At 69.5% G+C, this 19306-nt stretch overlaps 4 protein-coding genes across 5 annotated transcripts in view; all 4 read left to right on the top strand.

Annotated features, from left to right (window-relative positions):
• Nucleotides 1-30: 30 nt before the first annotated feature.
• On the top strand, nt 31-1085 carry PFDN2 (prefoldin subunit 2). The gene is made up of 4 exons (XM_056322131.1): nt 31-129; nt 439-527; nt 612-735; nt 832-1085. Exons 1-4 carry the CDS (start codon nt 64-66, stop codon nt 1009-1011), a joined length of 459 nt encoding a protein of 152 aa, XP_056178106.1. The 5' UTR covers nt 31-63; the 3' UTR covers nt 1012-1085.
• A 769-nt stretch (nt 1086-1854) lies between these two features.
• LOC130141270 (V-type proton ATPase catalytic subunit A-like) lies at nt 1855-6527 on the top strand. Its single transcript, XM_056322105.1, has 14 exons — nt 1855-1945; nt 2141-2269; nt 2607-2821; nt 2923-3060; nt 3151-3302; nt 3888-4050; nt 4124-4232; nt 4451-4573; nt 4684-4798; nt 4874-4937; nt 5006-5209; nt 5956-6050; nt 6117-6288; nt 6366-6527. The coding sequence occupies exons 1-14, from the start codon at nt 1864-1866 to the stop codon at nt 6456-6458; spliced, it is 1854 nt and encodes a 617-aa protein (XP_056178080.1). The 5' UTR covers nt 1855-1863; the 3' UTR covers nt 6459-6527.
• Nucleotides 6528-7226: 699 nt separating this feature from the next.
• NECTIN4 (nectin cell adhesion molecule 4) overlaps nt 7227-19306 on the top strand; it is a 15627-nt gene continuing 3547 nt past the window's right edge. Inside the window, exons 1-5 of one of the 2 annotated variants that reach the window (XM_056322142.1) lie at nt 7227-7281; nt 16579-16932; nt 17592-17882; nt 18438-18552; nt 19164-19298. In XM_056322142.1, coding sequence (XP_056178117.1) covers nt 7230-7281; nt 16579-16932; nt 17592-17882; nt 18438-18552; nt 19164-19298 — 947 coding nt within the window. In that variant the 5' untranslated portion in view covers nt 7227-7229. Of the gene's footprint in view, nt 7282-12978; nt 13257-16578; nt 16933-17591; nt 17883-18437; nt 18553-19163; nt 19299-19306 lie in introns of those variants that run through there. The other variant, XM_056322141.1, reaches the window with a different exon arrangement.
• LOC130141285 (lens fiber membrane intrinsic protein-like) lies at nt 11635-12545 on the top strand. Its single transcript, XM_056322134.1, has 3 exons — nt 11635-11823; nt 11990-12124; nt 12291-12545. The coding sequence occupies exons 1-3, from the start codon at nt 11709-11711 to the stop codon at nt 12356-12358; spliced, it is 318 nt and encodes a 105-aa protein (XP_056178109.1). The 5' UTR covers nt 11635-11708; the 3' UTR covers nt 12359-12545.

The raw sequence follows: 19306 nt of genomic DNA, 5'->3' as shown, positions 1-19306 counted from the left end.
CCCCGCCCCGTTTCCGGCCAGGCCCGGAAGGGGCGGGTCTATGGCGCGGGAAGGTGGGGGAAGATGGCGGACAGCACGAAGGGGCGGCCGGCGGCAGCGCCTGGTGGGAAGGCGCTGACAGCGGAGCAGGTCCGGGCCGGGGAGCGGTGGGGGGCCCGGGCCTGGGGCCTTGGGAACTGGGGGGGCGCCCGGGCAGGGCCCTGGCAGGTGTGTGGGGGATCCCTGGCACCAGAGGGCCTGGGCAGGGCCTTGGCTGCGGGGGGGTCCCCTGGCCTGGGGGGGGTGGCTTGGGCAGTGCCTTGGCAGCGGGGGGGTGTTCCCGGGTACCAGGGAGGTCCCAGGCACCAGGGAGGTCCCAGGCAGGCCCCTGCAGTGGGGAGGGGGGTGTCACTGCCACCGGGGGGGGTCCCAGCCCCGTCACCGTCCCTGTCTGCACAGGTGGTGGCCCGGTTCAACCGCCTGCGGCAGGAGCAGCGGGGCCTGGCCTCGAAGGCGGCCGAGCTGGAGCTGGAGCTGAACGAGCACAGGTGGGGTGGGGTGGGGTGGGGAGGGGGCCGGGTGGGGTCTGGGCCGCCAGCGCCTTTGCCACCTCACTCTCCTCTTCCTCCCAGCCTGGTCATCGAGACGCTGCGGGAGGTGGACCCCACACGTAAGTGTTACCGCATGGTGGGCGGCATCTTGGTGGAGCGCACAGTCAAGGAGGTGCTGCCAGCCCTGGAGAACAACAAGGAGCAGGTGAGGGGCGGCCCCGGGCCCCCCGGCCCCCCCAGCCCCTTCCCTGTGCTTCTTCCTGACCCCGCTTCCCCCCTGCACATTCCTGCTTTTCCTCAGATCAGCAAAATCATCGAGACGCTGAACCAGCAGCTGCAGGCGAAGGGCCGGGAGCTGAACGAGTTTCGGGAGAAGCACAACATTCGCTTGGTGGGGGAGGACGACCCTAAGCAGCCCCCCAAGGAGGGGGCCGAGGGGGCGGGGGCCAAGGGCAGCTCAGCCGGTGTCCTGGTCTCCTAGCTCCCCTGCTCACCCCGCTGTCCTTTAGTGTTGCTTGTGTCATGTTTTTGTTAAATAAATGTCTTTTTTCTTTCCTTTGGTCACGGGCCAAGCATGGGCACGAGGGTGGCTGCTACTTCCCAGGCTCCGGCCTGGAGGGGGTGGGGGGGCAGGAAAGGGGAGTGCGGCCCCAGGGGAGGCCAGAACAGGGCCAGACCCTCGGCTTGGCTCGCCACAGGGTGACCCAGTGACACTGGTCCCCTCCCTGGAGGAAAGTGGCACATCGGGCAGGGGCAAGTGGTGGCTTGTGCTGGCCTTGGCTGCTGTTTTCTTGCTCTGGCCACTGAAAATACTCCGTGCTGATTCCCTGGGGGTGGGGGCCACCAGCCTGGCTTGGGTGGGGGCACCCCCTGGTCCCCCCGCCAGCAGCCATGGGATCGCAGCCAGTGCTGGAGCTGCTGCCACAGCCTCGTGCAGGGCTTCAGGGGAGGAGAAACACACACACACACACCCCCCAGCGCCTGAAACTCTGCAGCAGGCTAGAACTGGGGTGATGGGTGTCACAGAGGGGGCACAACCTGAAAGGCAAGGACAGGGGATGCAGCAAGGAGGCAGGGACCCCAGCGCATGCAGCCAAGGGGGTGGCCCGGTGGTTGGCACCGGGGAGGGAGGGTGTCACTGTCACCCTGAGCGAGGCAGAGGTCGGTGTGTGCCGGTGCGTGCCGGCGTGTGGCACCTGGGGCGCGGTGGGGGATGGGAGGGGACGCGGGGTTGTTGACTGTACACAGCGTCACCCGCTGCCAGGCCTGGCCGGTTCCCCGCGGCTGCTGGCCCCATATAATGCGGGTGACACCGGGGCTGGCAGGAGATGCCATGGAGGGGGCCAGGGGACCACGGCTGGCGGAGGCCGAGCGGGAGAGTCTGCTGGGCTTCGTCCATGGAGTCTCGGGGCCCGGTACCGCTGCAGGGACAGGGGGACCCCAACAGCCGCCTTGTCCCCAAAGCAGGGCCTGGGGAGGGGACAGGGGACCTCCAAGGGCAGGCTGTGGAGGGGGGATTGAGGACCCCCGGGGCAGGCTGTGGGGAGGGGCCCAGGACCCCGGTGGGGAGGTTGGGGCCAGGTGGGGATGATGGTGACGTGTCCCCGCAGTGGTGACGGCCACCCGCATGGCGGGGGCGGCCATGTACGAGCTGGTGCGTGTGGGGCACGCGGAGCTGGTGGGGGAGATCATCCGGCTGGAGGGGGACATGGCCACGCTCCAGGTGTACGAGGAGACCTGTATCCTGCCAGCACTGCCTCCCCCGGCCCCGCCACCTCCTGTCCTCCCCTGGCCCTCCCATCCCCCTCCCCACCTACCCCTGGCCCTCTGGTCCCCCCGCCCTGTCCCTGCCATCGTCCCCTGTCACCTCCCTGGCCCCCCCAGCCCTCCTGGCCCTTCCCTGGCCCCCTACTCTGTCCTGTTCCCTCTGTCCCCTGCCATGTCCCATCCCCTCGCTGTCCCCTCCATTCCCTCGTCCCTCCATCCTGTCCTGGCCCCCCTGTCCCCTCCCTGTCCCCTCTGGTGCCCGTCTCTGTCCCCGCCTGGCTGGTGGCCTTTCCTGAGCGCGGGGGGCAGCGGGGGTGCAGGTGGGGGACCCGGTGCTGCGCACAGGGAAGCCGCTCTCGGTGGAGCTGGGGCCCGGCATCCTGGGCTCCATCTTCGACGGGATCCAGCGCCCGCTGCGGGACATCGCCCAGCTCACCCGCAGCATCTACATCCCGCGGGGCACCAGCGTCCCCGCGCTGCCGCGCCACCTCTCCTGGGACTTCGTCCCCAGCAAGGACATCCGGGTGCGTGTCCCCACGTGCATCCCAGGGATGCAGGGACACCCCTTCTCCCAGCACCGCCGCTGGGATCCCGCATCCTCATGGCCACCCTCGCCCCACACCAGGTTGGGAGCCACATCACCGGCGGTGACATCTACGGGACGGTGGCTGAGAACTCACTCATCCAGCACAAGATCATGGTGCCACCGCGCAGCCGGGGCACCGTCACCTACATCGCGCCCCCCGGGCACTACGGGGTCTCGGTAAGGTGGGTGGTGGGTGCCATGTGGTGGGTGTCGGGGTGGTGGGTGTCCCCTGTCACCGCTGCCTGTCCTGTCCCTTGTGTCCCGCAGGATGTGGTGCTGGAGCTGGACTTCCAGGGCAGCACGGAGAGGCTGAGCATGCTACAGGTCTGGCCTGTCAGACAGACCCGGCCCGTGGCCGAGAAGCTGCCAGCAAATCACCCACTGCTGACGGGCCAGCGGGTGCTGGACGCCCTCTTCCCGTAGGCACCGGGACACGGGCAGGAGTGGGGGGCAGGAGTGGGGGACAGAGACAGGGACAAGGATGGGGACAGGGACAGGGACGGAGATAGAGCTGGAGGTGGGAACTGGGGACAGGGAGAGGGGATGGGGACAGGGATGGGGACGGAGATAGAGCTGGAGGGGGGAACTGGGGACAGGGAGGGGGACAGGGACAGGGTTGGGGACAGGGGTAGGGATGGAGGTAGAGCTGGAGATGGGGACTGGGACAGGGAGGGGGACACGGGATGGTGATGTGGGACAGGGATGGAAGTGGGGATGGGGCTGGAGATGAGAATAAGGGACAAGGATGGGGGACTGGCACAGGGCTGGGAACACAGGTGGGGTTGGGGCTGGGGACAGGGGTGGGGACAGCCCTGCTGGGGAAAAAGGGGATGGGGGGGACACTGGTGCAGTCACACTCACTGCAGACAGTCCTCAGGAGGGACAGAGACAGGGATGGGGACGGGGGTCCCTCCTGCCTCCATGGGGATGTAGTGGGCAGGGGGAGGGACCGTCCCCCTCCACAGCTGTCGCTCTCAGCTGTCCCCACGCGTCCCCATCCCCAGGTGCGTGCAGGGTGGCACTACGGCCATCCCGGGTGCCTTTGGCTGTGGCAAAACCGTCATCTCCCAGTCCCTGTCCAAGTACTCCAACAGCGACGTCATCGTCTACGTGGGCTGCGGCGAGCGCGGCAACGAGATGTCTGAGGTCCTGCGGGACTTCCCCGAGGTGGGGACGGGTGGCACAGTGCTGGGGTGACACGGGGCCAGTGGCTGGGTGGTGATGGCGGTGTCGCCCCCAGCTCACCATGGAGGTGGACGGGAGGACAGAGACCATCATGAAGCGCACGACGCTGGTGGCCAACACCTCCAACATGCCGGTGGCTGCCCGTGAAGCCTCTATCTACACCGGTGAGCCGGGGACCACCATGGCAAGGGGGTTGGTGGCACGTGTGAGCGTGCACGGGCACGTGTGAGTGTGCACGGGCACGTGTGAGCGTGCACACATGTGCACGCGTGCCGCGAGGCTGCTCGTGTACCTGGCCACGTGGCACAGGTGGGCACGCGCAGGCAGCCACGAGCTCACCGGGGTGCACGGCGAGCGTGCGAGCCATGTGCTGCCGGCGCAGGCATCACGCTTTCCGAGTATTTCCGCGACATGGGCTACCACGTCAGCATGATGGCCGACTCCACGTCCCGCTGGGCCGAGGCGCTGCGTGAGATCTCGGGGCGCTTGGCTGAGATGCCGGCGGGTGAGCTCCAGTGCCAGGGTGCGGCGGGAGGAACCCCTCCCCCCTCTCCCAGCCCTGAGGCCACGGTGAGGGGCTCTGCTCCCCCCCCGGTGATGCCACGCTTCCCACAGACAGCGGCTACCCGGCGTACCTGGGCGCCCGTCTGGCCTCCTTCTACGAGCGCGCGGGGCGAGCGCGGTGCCTGGGGTCCCCGGCCCGCCAGGGCAGTGTCAGCATCATTGGCGCGTGAGTGCGGGGGGCTGGCAGGGGGGACCCCCGCCTAGGCACCCCACTGAGCCCCCCGCTCGCTGTCCCCTGCAGCGTGTCCCCGCCAGGAGGGGACTTCTCAGACCCTGTCACCTCGGCCACGCTGAGCATCGTGCAGGTGACTGGTGCACACTGGGGTTCCCCCCATCCCAGCGCGGCCCCCCCTGACCCCCCGTGTCCCCCCAGGTGTTCTGGGGGCTGGACAAGAAGCTGGCGCAGCGCAAGCACTTCCCCTCCGTCAACTGGCTGATCAGCTACAGCCGGTACCTGCGGGCGCTGGAGCCCCACTACGAGGGGCTGCACCCCGAGTTCCCTGCCCTGCGCCGCCGCGCCAGGGAGATCCTGCAGGAGGAGGAGGAGCTGGCCGAGATCGTCCAGCTGGTCGGCAAGGTGGGACGCGGTGTCCCAGGGTGGGGACAGGCTGGGATGTGGGATGGGGATATGGGATTGGGACAGGGGACAGGGATGGGGGATATGGGATAAGATTGGATGGAGCTATGGGATGGAGATGGAGTGGAGATACGGGACAGGCGTGGGATGGGGATGTGGGATGGAGGTGGGATGGGGATATGGGATGTGGGATGGAAATATGGGATGGAGATGGGATGGGGATATGGGATGTGGGATGGAGGTGGGATGGGGATATGGGATGTGGGATGGAGATGGGATGGGGATATGGGATGTGGGATGGAGATGGGATGGGGATATGGGATGTGGGATGGAAATATGGGATGGAGATGGGATGGGGATATGGGATGTGGGATGGAGATATGGGATGGGGATATGGGATGTGGGATATGGGATGTGGGATGGAGATATGGGATGGAGATGGAATGAGGATATGGGATGGAGGATAGGCGATGAGGATGGGATGAGATGGGGGTATGGGATATGGGATGGAGGATTTGGGATGGAATTGTAGGGACAGGGATGGGGATATGGGACGGGGATGTGATGTGATGGGTGTGGGATGGGGGATATGGCTGGAATTCTGTTGGGGGTGGAGATGAGGATGGGGATACGGGATGGGAGGGGGTAGGGACATAATGGATAGGCATGGGGAAGTGGATGGGGATATGGGATATGGAATGGGATGGGAATGGGGATAGGAACACCCCGGACCCGCCCCCCTGCAGGCGTCCCTCGCTGAGGCTGACAAGGTGACGCTGGAGGTGGCCAAGCTCCTCAAGGATGACTTCCTCCAGCAGAACGGCTACTCCTCCTACGACAGGTACCACCAGCCCCCCAGCCCCAAAGCCCCAGCCCTGACCCTCCCTGACCCCCACTCACCCCCCAGGTTCTGCCCCTTCTACAAGACCGTGGGGATGCTGCACAACATGGTCACCTTCTATGAGCTGGCACGGCATGCCGTGGAGGCCACCGCGCCGGGCGAGCGCCGCGTCACCTGGGCCACCATCCGCGAGAGCCTGGGGGACATCCTCTACAAGCTGAGCGCCATGAAGTTCAAGGTGGGTGTCAGGGGGGGGCTGTGACCCCCGGTGGTGGGGGGTGGGGGGTGATGCCACCGCGTGCCACATGTCCCCAGGACCCGGTGAAGGATGGAGAAGCCAACATCACGGCAGCCTTCGCCCAGCTCAATGAGGAGATGCAGACGGCTTTCCGCAACCTGGAGGACTGAGGCGGGGGCAGGAAAGGTGGGGGTGCGGGATGGGGGGATCCCCCTGGGACCCCCCAGCCACCCAGTAAAGGGCCTGAGGCATTGCTCATTCTCCAGGTGTGGTTTCCCTGTGGTGAATGGGAGCATCGGGTGTCCCCCTGTCCCCCCCCATCTGCCGGGTGCTGGCACCAGATCCTTGCCGGGGGGGCCCGGGGGAGGCGGGGGGGGGGTGTGTGCTTTTCCTGCTCCAGCCTGGGAAGGACAGAGGAGGAAAGCCGAGGCGGTTGAGGGGGGCAGCACCTTTGGGCCCTGGGGGGATTTTTGGGGGGGTTGGCACGATGGTTTGGGGGTTCAGCTGCCCCCTGGCAAGGAGCCACCTTTCCCCCGGCTGAGACCTGGGGGATTTGGTGCATGTGTGGGGCACTCTGGGTGGGCAGTGGTGGGACTTGGGGGTGACGGTGATCCCCCCAGGCCAGAACTGCTGTGACAAGGGGGGGACACAACACAGGGACTCGGGGAGGGGAGGATGCACAGTGGGTGCATTTGGGGGCCACCGAGGCAGATATCGGGACGGTGCCGTCCGCCACGTGGCAGGATTGGTCCCTCTTGGGGCAGTAGGGGGGTCCCTATTTGTGTCCCCCCGCCGGAGCTGGCAGAGTCTCTCCGGGTTCGCCCCACGCCCCGGGGGGGTCCTGTGTCGTGTGTCGTCCCCCCCCCCCGGTGCCGCCCTCGTCCGCCTCCTCCTCTGCCCCGTCCCGCCCCCGCCCCCCCCGCCGGAGCCGCCGCCCCGAGATGTGGGTCCTGCTGCTGCCCCTGGGGCTGGGCTCGGCCCTGCTGCCCCCCGGTGGGTCCCGCTCGGAGGGTCCGGGGGTGCTGGGGGGGCCCGAGGGGGCTGGAGGGGCCGGGGTCCGGGAGGCGCAGGCGGGCCGGGACGTGCCGGGGGTCCGGAGGGGTGCCGGGGGATGCCGGGGGGTGTTGGGGGGTCCGGGGTGTGCCGGGGGTCCGGAGGCGTGGGCGGGCCGGGAGGTGCCGGGAGTCCAGGGGGTGCCGGGGGTCCGGGGGGTGCCGAGGGGTGTCGGGGCACCGGCAGCAGCGGGGGGCTGCGGGAGACGGCGGGGCTGGGGGCCGGGGGAAGAGATGTCCCCGTCCCGGTCCCGGTCCCTTCCCACGCCCGTGTCCCCGTCCCCGTCCCGGTCCCTTTCCACGCCCGTGTCCCTGTCCCGGTCCCTTCCCACGCCCGTGTCCCCGTCCCCGTCCCGTTCCCTTTCCACGCCTGTGTCCCTGTCCCGGTCCCTTCCCACGCCCGTGTCCCCGTCCCGGTCCCGGTCCCTTCCCACGCCCGTGTCCCCGTCCCGGTCCCTGTCTCGGTCCCTTCCGCGAGCCGTGGCGGTAACGGCCCCGGGGGTCCCACAGCGGCGAGTCCCCGGCCCCCGCAGCAGGGTCCCCACGGCCACGGGACGGTGGCGGTCCTCGGGTCCCCCCTCTGGCCGCACCACGGGCGGGTGCCGGTGCCACTGACACCCCCCCCCCCCCCCCCTCCTTGTCCCCAGGCCCCCCGGCGCCGTCCCCCCGCCGCGGGGACACCCCCGAGGGCTGCCGGCCGTGCCGCAGCCCCCACCGGGGCCGGGCGCAGGCCAACGGCACGCTGGGCGCCGCCGTCACCCTGGGGTGCCCGGTGGCAGGAGCCCCCCTGGGCCGGCTGCTGGCCACGCACTGGCGCTTCGAGGGGGCGCCCGGGGGGGCCGGGGCCGCCGTCTGCAGCCGCCCCCGCGGCCGCCCCCGCTGCGACCCCCGGTACGGCGGGCGCGCCGAGCTGCCGGCGGCCGGGGGGGGCGCGGGGGGGCTGGTGCTGCGGCGCCTGCGGGACGGGGACGCCGGGACCTACAGCTGCCTGCTGGTGGGCGAGCGGGACTGCGCCTGCGGCGAGGTGGAGCTGCGGCTGGGCGGCGGTGAGCCCCTCACCCTGGCGTCGGGGCGGGGGGGGGCGCGGGGAGCCCCTCACCCTGGCGTCGGGGCGGGGGGGGGGCGCGGGGGGCCCCTCACCCTGGCGTCGGGGCGGGGGGGGGCGGGGGGAGCCCCTCACCCTGGCGTCGGGGCGGGGGGGGGGCGCGGGGAGCCCCTCACCCTGGCGTCGGGGCAGGGGGGGGCGCGGGGAGCCCCTCACCCTGCCTTCAAGTAGAAGGGAACCCCTCACCCTGGCATCGGGGCGGGTGGGGGGCGTGGGGAGCCCCTCACCTCGGCCTTGGGGCGGCGGTGAGCCCCTCACCCTGGCGTCGGGGCGGGGGGGGGCGCGGGGGGAGCCCCTCACCCTGGCGTCGGGGCGGGGGGGAGGGACGGAGGGAGCCCCTCACCCTGCCTTCAAGTAGAAGGGAACCCCTCACCCTGGCATCGGGGTGGGTGGGGGGCGTGGGGAGCCCCTCACCTCGGCCTTGGGGCGGGGGGAGCCCCTCACCCTGGCGGCGGGGTAGGGGGGCGGGGGGAGCCCCTCACCCTGCTGGGGGGACGGCGGGAACTCCTCACCCCGGTCTTAGGGCAGGGGGGAGCCCCTCACCCTGGCATTGGGGATGGGGGGAGCCCCTCACCCTGGCGGCGGGGCGGGGGGGAGGGACGGAGGGAGCCCCTCACCCTGCCTTCAAGTAGGAGGGAACCCCTCACCCTGGCGTCGGGGCAAGAGGGGGGCGCGAGGAGCCCCTCACCTCGGCCTTGGGGCGGGGGGAGCCCCTCACCCTGCTGGGGGGACGGCGGGAACTCCTCACCCCGGTCTTAGGGCAGGGGGGAGCCCCTCACCCTGGCATTGGGGATGGGGGGAGCCCCTCACCCTGCCCTTGGGGTGGGGGGGACAGTGGGAGCCCCTCATTCCGCTCTCAGGGCAGCGGGAGCCCCTTGCTCTGGTGTTGGGGATGGCGGGAGCCCCTCACCCGCCCGCGGGGCGGTGGGAGCCCCTCACCCTGGTGTCAGCCCAGTGGCAACCCCCCCCCTTTCCACAGGTGCCCGCTGCAGCCCCTCCTGCTCCGGGTCCCCCCCCCTCAGCGACTTTGGCCTCAGCCTCCTCCTGCTGCTGCCGCTGGCCCACAGCCTGTGAGCCGGGGAGCGCGTGTGCCTGTGCACACGTGTGCGCACGTGTGTGTGTGCCTGTGAGCCTGTGAGTGTGCATGTGAGCGTGCGGGGGTGGGTTTGGCTGCGGGGGTTGCGCGCACAGGCACAGGCGTGAGTGTGTGTGTGCACACGCATGTGCGCAGGGACGTGCATCTGTGTGTGCATGGGGTGTGTGTGCAAAGGGTGTGCACATGTGTGCAGGGGTGTGCACACACATGTGGGGGGGGTGCTGAGGGTTTGTGCCTCAGCGCGTGCACAGGGACGCTGTGTGCAGCACATGTGCCCCCCTGTGTGTGCCACCCAGATGGTGGCACCAGCGGACAGCCCCAGCTGGCACCTCCTTCGCCACCCCCCAGGCCTCACACTCCCCGTGTCTCCAGTGGCCCTGTCCCCAGTGTCCCCAGTGCCCCTGCCCTGGTGTCCCCAGTGTCTCCCATGTCCACAGTGTCCTTCTCCCTGGTGTCCCCCCCAACCCCAGTGTCCCCCATGTCCCCAGTGTCCCCATCCCTGGTCTCCCCAGTGTCTGCCATGTTCCCGATGTCCCCCATGTCTTTAGTGTCCTGTCCCCAGTGTCCCTGTCCCCTATCTCCCCAGTGTCCCCAGTGTCCTGTCCCCAGCACAGCCAGTGCTGCCCATGATGTCCCCTGGCTGCTGGAGGGGACCCAGGGTGGGACCCCAGCTGTGCCTCTTGCCCCCCCGTGGTGCCACCCCGGGGGCTGACGCTGGCGGGGACAAACTTCTGCTGTGTCAGCACCTGGGTGGCAGCAGCACCCAGAGCTTTCCCCGCATTGTGTCCCCAACAATGGCAGTGCCACGTGCACCCGCGGCCTTGAACCCCCCCCCCCCCCCAGAGGCCCCTGTCCCCACCCCAGAGGGACAGAGGGACAGGAGGCCATGGGACACCCAGCTGGCGGGTGCTGAAGGCAGGTGAGTGGCCAGGGGTGGGTGCCGGGGAGGGGGGGTGTATGTCCCCAGTGTCCCCACCCACCTTCCAGAGGTGCCACCCCTGGGTGTCCCCTGGAGAAGCCACCCGTGTCCCCCAAGGTGCCACCCCACGAGTGCTCTGATGTCCCCAGAGGTGCCATCCCCGGCTCCCCCCACATCCCCCAGAGATGTCCCCATGGGTGTCCCTTGCATCGCCTCGTGCTGCCGCCTCCGGGTCCCTTCATGTCCCCATGGGTGTCCCCTGCATCCCCTGGTGCTGCCACCCTCAGGTCCCCCCACACTCCCCAGACATGTCCCCATGGGTGTCCCCTGGTGCTGCCACCCCCAGGTTTCCCCATGTCTCCCACAGATGTCCCCACAATTGTCCCCTGTGCCCCCTGGTGCTGCCACCCCCAGGTCCCCCCACCTCCCCCAGACATATCCCCATGATTGTCCCCTGCGTCCCCCGGTGCTGCCACCCCCGGGTCCCCCCCCCGAGGTGGCAGCAGTCCCCACAGCCCCTCCCCGGCACAGGGGGATGCCGGCGGGCGGGGGGCTGCTGTGTGGGGCCAGCGGTCTGGCCCTACTCCTGGCCGCCACCGCCACCCACTTCTGGCTGCAGCGCCGGGCGCCCGGTGGCACCGCCAGCCTCGGGCTGTGGCGCACCTGCCTCGGGGGGCACTGCCGCCCCCACCCCAGCACCCCAGGTAGGCACCGGCTGGGGTGAGCTGTGCCCGGTCTCTGTGGGGTGGGATGGGGGGGCATCAGTGTGCTGAGCTGTGCCCGGTCTCTGTGGGGTGGGATGGGGGGGCATCAGTGCGCTGAGCTGTGCCCGGTCTCTGTGGGGTGGGATGGGGGGGCATCAGTGCGCTGAGCTGTGCCCGGTCTCTGTGGGGTGGGATGGGGGGGCATCAGTGTGCTGAGCTGTGCCCGGTCTCTGTGGGGTGGGATGGGGGGGCATCAGTGCGCTGTGCCCGGTCTGTGTGGGGTGGGATGGGGGGGCATCAGTGCGCTGAGCGGTGCCTGGTCTCTGTGGGGTGGGAGGAGGGGGAGGCATCGCTGCGCTGTGCCCGGTCTCTGTGGGGTGGGATGGGGGGGGGGGGGGGGATCACTGTGCTGAGCTGTGCCCGGACTCTGCGGGCAGGGTGTGGGGCAGTGTCCTGGGCATGCACTCGCCCAGGGTCCTCTGTCCCCCCAAGTGTCCCCAACACCTGTGTCCCCCCAGCCTTATGGGAAGCCACGCGGGTGCTGATGCTGCTCTCGGTGCTCGCCGCCGCTGCCGGCCTCGCCTTGGGGCTCTCTGTTGTGGCCAGTGGTGCCCGGCGGGCGCGTGCCCGGGGGGCCGGTGTCACCCTGCTCCTGGCTGGTAAGTGGGGACAGGCTGGGGGGCAGCGGGTTGGGGCACATGAGCCTCGGGGACTGTCCCCAGGGGAGTAACCGGTGCGCTGAGCTGTGCCCGGTCTCTTCCTGCCCGGCTGGGGCCTCGCAGGCTGGGCTGGCCCGTGCCACCGACCCGTCCCCTCTGCCCGCAGGTCTGCTGGCACTGCTGGGGCTGGCGGTGTACACGGCCGGCACGCTGAGCCTCCTGGGGCCGACCCGTGCCACCTGGCGCTTCTCCTGGTCCTACATCCTGGGCTGGGTCGCAGTCGTCCTCACCGGCTCAGCAGGTACTGGTGCCCGCCAGGCCTGGCCACCGCTGCGCTGAGCTGTGCCCGGTCTCTGCAGGGCTGGGCCGGGCCTGGCCACACACCACGGGCACCCACGGGTGGGGGGCAGCAGGGAGGGCCCCCAGGCCCACACTGAGCTGCCCCACAGCCTTCTCTCTCCCCCCAGGGCTTTTCCACCTCTGTGCTGCTGCCAAGGACCCGTCTCCAGAGAGCTCCGAAGCGGCGGGTGCCTGAGGGCACCTGGGGGGGCCCCGCTGCCACCCCCCCTCCTCCCCGCAGGAGCCGGGTCGGGGCACGCCGGGGTGTGGGGCACTGCTGTGCTGAGTTGTGTCGGGTCTCTGCAGGGCTGAGCTCCCCCTGCTCTCCTGCCCCCACCCGTTTTGTCCCCTTTACTACCCCCTGAATCCTGCTGTGCCAATAAACTGCCATGCTCCCCCTCGCGGGATGCCCTGTGGGATTTGGGGACCCCAGATTTTTCGGGGGGGGTGGGGTGGGTCGGTGCCAGCTCCCAGCTGCCTCCAGCTCAGGGTTTGGGGGGAAACAGGAATGCTTGTGGGGTTTCATCCTGGGGGGGGGGGGGGGGTGGTGTCAGAGTAGGAGGGGTCTAGGGGTTAATGGGAGACCGCGAGGGGCATGAGGGTGACGGGGAGGCACGGGGGCGGGGGATGGCCGTCACCGGGAGCCACCCGGGAGCCGCTGCCCGACGCGGGGCGGGGGGTGTGCCCCACCGCTGACATCGCCACTTTAAGGCCGCGCCCTCGGCCCCGCCCCTGCCCCGACCTGCCGGACCGGTCCGCCCCGCCCGGCCCCGCCCCGCCCGCCCCCGGCCCCGCCCCGCCCCGTGTTGGCTCGGAGCGCTGCAACACCGGCCCCTCCGCCGCGCTCGGCCCGGAGCCGCCCGGTTCGGCCCGGTTCGGCCCGGAGCGGCCCGGTGCAGCCCGGCAAAGTTCTGCCCGGTCCGGCCCGGTGCAGCCCGGTTCCGCCCGGTCCGGCCCGGTTCCGCCCGGTTCGGCACGGATGGTGCTGGCCGGGGGCCGAGCAGCGCCGTGACCCGCAGGTGTCCGCATGGCCCCCCGCGGGATGCGGCCCGGGACGCCCTTCCTCCTCCTCTTCCTTCTCCTCCTCGCTACCGGTAAGGCACGGCCGGCACCGGGCAGGGGCCGGGCGGACCGGGGCGGGGGGGAGCAGGACCGCGGGGTGGGGAACCGGCCCCAGCTGCTCCGGGCTGGGGGGGGGTGGGGGGGGCGGGGGCGGCCGGGGGCACCGGCAGTCCCGGGGCGGGGGGAGCGGGCAGGGCCGCGGGAAGCGGGGCGCACACGCGTGTGCACTGGTGGAGCGGGGGGAGTGTGTGTGTGTGTGTGTGCGCGCACACGCGTGTGTGCGTGTGTGTGTGTGTGCGTGTGTGTGTGTGCGCACACGCGTGTGTGCGTGTGTGTGTGTGTGCGTGTGTGTGTGTGCGCACACGCGTGTGTGCGTGTGTGTGTGTGTGCGTGTGTGTGTGCGCACACGCGTGTGTGCGTGTGTGTGTGCGTGTGTGTGTGTGCGCACACGCGTGTGTGCGTGTGTGTGTGCGTGTGCGTGTGTGTGTGTGCGCACACGCGTGTGTGTACGTGTGTGCTTTCGCGTGTGCACCTGTGGCTCCGCGCACCTGTGTCTGCGCGTCCGTGTGCGCGTCCGTGTGCCCGGCCGGGGTCGCGCCGTGCCGGGGGTTGCGCCGTGGGCGCCGCACACGCGTGTGCGTGCACCCTTGTGCGTGTCCGTGTGCGCGCACCTCTACGTCCGCGTGCCCCCCCCCCACGGGGAAGCTAGGCGGGGGACCCTTCTGGGTACACGCGACACGCACACACGACACCGTGGGAACTCGGTACAGCCCACTGGGGACAGTGCGGGGACACCGGGCTGCCTGGGGGGGTCCGCGCTCCCTCCCACGCTTTGGGGGGTGGGCTAGCACCCCCCCACCGAGCTGTGCCGCGCTGGGTGCCGCACCCAAGGGGGCGGGGGGGGGGGGGGGTGTCAGCTGCCGGCCTCACCCCCGGTGCCGTGCCTCAGTTTCCCCAGTGGTGCAGGAGCCGTGGGAACGGGCTGGGTGACGTCACCGCAGGGGGTGCTGCCCCCTCCCCCCACCTCGGGGGGGGTCGGGGGCACGGAGCAGCATCGTGCCCATCGCTGGGTGTCAGGCTTATGGGCCCCCCGGGTGTGTGTGCGTGCACACGCGTGTGCACTGCGCGTGGGGCAAGGACGCGCGTGTGACCCCTTTGCGGGGGGGTGTGTGTGTGTGTGTCCGTGAATGCGCGTGTCCTGGGGGGGCTGCACACGCGCGCGTGCGTTCACGAGGGGCACAAGCGTGCACACGCGTGTGTGTCTGTGTGTGCGTCTGTGTGTGCGCACAGCCCCAGGTGCCAAGGGGCAACGCGGGGCCGCGCACACGCGTGGGCGTGTAGCCCCCGGGACCCCCGCCCCCCGGGACCCCCGCCTCCCCGATGCTGATCCCGCGGGCGCGAGCCCGGCCGGGGCGTGGGGGCCGCGGGATCCGGTTGAGCCGGTTCCCGGCTCCGTTCCCACGCGCTCGGCCCGGTTGGGCGGGGACGCCCCGCGGCGGGGGCCACCCGCCAGCCCCGACGGCAACGGCCCCCACCCCGCCGGGACCCCCGGCCCCCCGTCGCCACGCAGGGGGAAACTGAGGCAGGGCAGGAGCAGCGCGGCTGTGACTCACGGGCCGGGCAGCGCCGCAATTATTTAATTAATCCGGCGACTAATCGGGGGGGGGGAGTGGGGTGGTGGTATGTAATTAGGCCGGGCACGGCGGGGGGCTCGGTGGGGAGGCCCCGGGGCCGGCGGGGGCGGGAGCCCTCCGCAAGCCGCGGCAGCGCCCGGCATCCGCGCCAGCCGGTTGTTCTGGCCGCGCCGGCCCAGCCGCTTCCCCCGGCGTCGCCGAGCGGCTGGGTGGGCCCCAGCCCCGCCCCGACACCCGCCACCTTGCACGCGCGGCCAGCACACGGGAGCGCGCCCGGGAACGTGTGAGCGCGTCAGAGCGAGCATGAGCTGCCCTGAGTGTGTCTGGGTGTGTGCAAGCGTGCACAAGTGTGCCCGAGCACAGGTGAGTGTGGGGTGCATGTGCCTGCCTGTGGGTGCCTGAGTGAGTGTAAGAGCATGCACAAGCGTGTGTGGATGTTAGCGTGTGTGTGCGAGCATGCACAAGTGCACACGTATGTCTGCAAGTGTGTCTGTGCCCGTGTGAGCATGCCCAAGTGTGTGTGAGCGTGTCTCTGCTGGCACAAGGATGCCCCGTCATACATGAGCATGTTTAAGCATGCCTGAGCGTGCAGGAGTGTGCACAACTGTGTCCAGGGATGTGCAAGTGTGCTCAAGCATGATGGGCATGCGTGAGCACACCCAAGCATGCATGGGTGCTTATGGGCACACGAGTGTGTGTGAGCATGTCCAAGCACACATGAATGCATCCAAAGGTGTACACGCATGCATAAGAGTGTACGAGTGTGCTTTGGCAGGCAGGAGCGTGCTCAAGTGTGCATGAGCATGCCTGTAAATGTGCAAGCTTGCCTAAGCAGACATGAGCACATGTGAGCATGCCCAAGTGTGCCAGAGTGTGTCCAGGTGTGTGTGAGCACGCATAAATGTGCTGAAGCGTGTGTGAGCTCATCCAGGTGTGCATGAGTGTGCGGAAGCTTGCCTGAGTGTGCATGAGCATGCGCAAGCACACCCAAGTGCACCCCGGTGTGCATCAGCATGTATATGAGAATGTCAGAGCACACAAGTGCGCACGAGTGTGCAGGTGCACCCAAGCTTATATGAGCGTGCCCAAGCGTATGCGACTGTACCTGAGTGTGTGAGTGTACTCAGGCATGCAGGCACAAGCGTCCCCAAGTGTATGTGAGAGCACCTGGAGAAACACACGGACATGTGGAAGCACAAGGGTACGCGTGCCGGAGTGTGCGCAAGTGTGCCCAAGCATGCCTGTGTGCATGTCAGTCCACCCAAGTGTGTGCAAGCGCAAGCGTGCGTAAGTGGGGTTAAGGGTACCCAAACTTGTGTGAGTGTGCCTGAAGAAACGTGTGGATATGTGCAAGCACAAGCATGTTCTGAGTGTGCCAAAGTGTGCAGAAGCATCCCCAAGCATGGCTGGATGTATACGAGTGCACTCAAGCACATGTGAGTGTGTGCAAGCACAAGTGTGTGCAAGCCTGCCCAAGTGTGGACGTGTGCAAGCACAAGCGTGCTGGAGTGTTCCTGCATGGGTGTCGGTGCCAGCACAGGTGTGCACAAGCGTGCCTGAGTGTTCCTGCACGGATGTGAGTGCAAGCGTGTGCCCAAGTGTTCCTGCGTGGATGTGAGTGCCAGCACAAGTGTGCGCCAGCACGAGTGTGCCCGGGGAGCGCGCGGCGGCGGCACAAGTGTGCCGAGCGAGCGCACGGTGCCAACCTGGGTGCCCGCAGGCTGCCGCTCCGGGGTGGTGGAGGTGGAGCGCAGCGTGACGGCGGTGCTGGGCCAGGACGTGGTGCTGCCGTGCCGGTACCGGGCGCAGGAGCAGGAGCAGGTGGTGCAGGTGACCTGGCTGAAGCGGGGCCCGACGGGGGAGGGCGCCGAGGTGGCCGTGCTCAACCAGCAGCACGGGGAGCACGTGCTGGAGCCCTACGCTGGGCGGGTGCTGCGGCGGGCGGGCGGCGCGCTGGAGGACGGTGCCATCATCCTGAGGAACGCTGTGCAGGGGGACGAGGGCGATTACGAGTGTCACCTCATCACCTTCCCCCTGGGCAACTTTGAGGGGCGGCTCACCCTCAAGGTGCTGGGTGAGTGCCCGGGGAGGGGGTGGTGGGCAAGGGGCAGCAGGCATGGGGCGGGGGGTGATGAGGATGGGATGATGGTTGTAGGGCAGCAGACAAATGGTGATGGGCACGGGTGGTGGGCACGGGTGGTGGGCAAGGGGCAGCAGGCACAGGGTGGTGGGGAGTGGGCAGTGGGGTGGCGGGCAAGGGGTGGTTGGTATGGGTGCTGGGCATGGGGTGGTGTGCAATGGGCAGCAGGCACAGGGTGATGGGTGGTGGGCAGTAGTGGTGTGGTGGGCAAGGGGCGGTTGGCATGGGTGATGGGTGCAGGGTGGTGGGCATGGGGCGATGGGCTGGTGGGCAAGGGGAGCTGGGTATGGGGCGGTGGGCAATGGGCACAGGGTGGTGGGCAAGGGGCAGCAGGCATGGGACGGTGGGTGGTGGGCATGGGGTGATGGGGCAGTGGGCAAGCAGTGTTCGGCACGGGGTGGTGGGTGATGGGCGTGGGGCAGCGGGGGGTGGCGGTACAGAGCGGTGGGGTGATGGCTGTGGGGCGGTGAGCAATGCCTGACGGGCACGGCGGGTCTGCAGTACCAGGCGCCCATCGGCTGTGCTGGGGACGGGGTTTCGGGCCAGTGGCTCTGGTGTCACCAGTGTGGGTCTGACGCCGGTGCCGCCTGCAGTGCCTCCGCTGCCCATCCTGAACCCGGGGCCACCACTGGAGGAGGGGCAGGGCCGGACGCTGGCGGCCTCGTGCACGGCGGAGGGCAACCCAGTGCCATCGGTGCGCTGGGAGACGGAGGTGCGGGGCACCAACGCCACGCGCCGCTCGGCGCACGCCCGCTCCGCCTCCGTCACCAGCGAGTTCTTCCTGGTGCCTGGGCGCAGCATGAATGGCAAGAGCCTGACCTGCGTGGTGGCCCACCCCGGGCTGCGCCACGAGAAGAGGATCACCCACCTCCTCAGCGTCGCCTGTGCGGCACCGGGGCACGGGGGGTGTCGAGGGATGCGGGGGGGCATTGGGGACATGGAGGGCACTGGGGACATGGGCAGCGTTAAAAGATGTGGAGGACATGGGGGATGCAGTGGGCGTTGGGGACATGATGGGTGTGGGGGGCATTGGGGGAAATGGGGGACGCGGGGAGAGGCGAAGGATGTGGGCGTGTTGGGGACATGGAGAGCGTGCGGAAGGTTGGGGGACACGGGGCATTGGGGACAATGGGCATGGGGGACATTGAGGGATGTGGAAGACATGGGGGGCGTTGGAGACATGGAGATCATGGGGGGCACCGGGGACACTGGGGACAGGGAGGGCTTTGAAGGTCACAATGGGCCTCGGGGAGGTGGAGGGTGTTGGGGACATGAAGAGCATGGGGAGTGGGGACTGTGGGTGGCGTGGGGACATGGAGGGCAGTGGGGCACATTGCATGGAGGACTTTAGGGACATTGGGGAGATGAAAGGCCCAGGGAGCGCGCTGAGGCCATGGGAGCTGTCCCTGCTTGTCCCCTCACTGTCCCCTTGTCCCCAGACCTGTCGGACGCCTCTGTGCTGGGGCACACGGAGGAGTGGCAGGAGGGCATGGAGGGGGCCACGCTGACCTGCCTGGGGGATGGCAACCCCCCGCCCGCCTACAACTGGACACGGTGAGGCCACCAGCCCTGCTGTCCCTCCTATGCACTTGGTGTCCCTGCCGTGTCCCCGTGTGCCTCTATCCCTGCCAGGCATCCAGAGCATGTTCGTGTCCCTCCTGTGTCCCCTGCCCATGTCCCTGCCGCATGCCCTGCCCGTGTCCCTGCTGTGTCCCCCCTGCCCATGCTAGTGTGTCCCCTGCCACATCCCCTGCCTGTGCCTATGTCCTTGCCATGTCCCATGTCCCTGCTGTGTCTCCCCTGCCCACGCTAGTGTCCCCTGCCATGTTCCCTGCCTGTGCCCCTGTCCTGGTCACATCCCATGTCCCTGCTGTGTCCCCCCTGCCTGTGCTCATGTCCCTGCCATGTTGCCCCCGTGTCCCTGCGTGCCCGTGTCCCTGCCGTGCCCCCCCCGCCACGTCCCCACCCGTGTCCCTGCCCAGGCGTGCCTGTGCCGAGGGCCGCCGCGGCGGCGAGCGCGGCAGGTGGTGCCATGCCCGGGCAGGCCCTGCCAGGGCCGGGGCAGGGCGTCAGCCGTGGGAACTGGCAGCCCCGGCTTTGATGGCGGCGGCGCTGCTGCCGCCCGCCCGGGCATGCCGGGGGCTGATGGTGCTGTCGTGCCGCAGGCTGAACGCCCCGCTGCCCGCTGGCGTGCGGGTGAAGGGGGACACCCTCGTCTTCCAGCGGCCCCTCGCTGCCGCTGACGCTGGGGATTACGTCTGCCGCGTCTCCAACCGCGTGGCCACCAAGGAGGCGCGAGCCAACGTCA

Source organism: Falco biarmicus, chromosome 19, assembly GCF_023638135.1.
Source record: "Falco biarmicus isolate bFalBia1 chromosome 19, bFalBia1.pri, whole genome shotgun sequence".
NCBI classification, from domain to species: domain Eukaryota; kingdom Metazoa; phylum Chordata; class Aves; order Falconiformes; family Falconidae; genus Falco; species Falco biarmicus.
This window is presented reverse-complemented; position numbering and strand designations above follow the sequence as displayed.

Excerpts from the sequence above, each read along its gene's own strand:
- LOC130141285 (XM_056322134.1), top strand. The coding sequence starts at position 11,709 with ATGCTGCTCTCGGTGCTCGCCGCCGCTGCCGGCCTCGCCTTGGGGCTC. Across the intron at positions 11,824-11,989 it reads TGTCACCCTGCTCCTGGCTG|GTCTGCTGGCACTGCTGGGG; the intron begins GTAAGTGGGGAC and ends CTCTGCCCGCAG. Across the intron at positions 12,125-12,290 it reads CGTCCTCACCGGCTCAGCAG|GGCTTTTCCACCTCTGTGCT; the intron begins GTACTGGTGCCC and ends CTCTCCCCCCAG.
- PFDN2 (XM_056322131.1), top strand. The coding sequence starts at position 64 with ATGGCGGACAGCACGAAGGGGCGGCCGGCGGCAGCGCCTGGTGGGAAG. Across the intron at positions 130-438 it reads AGGCGCTGACAGCGGAGCAG|GTGGTGGCCCGGTTCAACCG; the intron begins GTCCGGGCCGGG and ends CTGTCTGCACAG. Across the intron at positions 736-831 it reads TGGAGAACAACAAGGAGCAG|ATCAGCAAAATCATCGAGAC; the intron begins GTGAGGGGCGGC and ends GCTTTTCCTCAG.
- LOC130141270 (XM_056322105.1), top strand. The coding sequence starts at position 1,864 with ATGGAGGGGGCCAGGGGACCACGGCTGGCGGAGGCCGAGCGGGAGAGT. Across the intron at positions 4,799-4,873 it reads AGTGTCAGCATCATTGGCGC|CGTGTCCCCGCCAGGAGGGG; the intron begins GTGAGTGCGGGG and ends TGTCCCCTGCAG. Across the intron at positions 5,210-5,955 it reads TCGTCCAGCTGGTCGGCAAG|GCGTCCCTCGCTGAGGCTGA; the intron begins GTGGGACGCGGT and ends GCCCCCCTGCAG.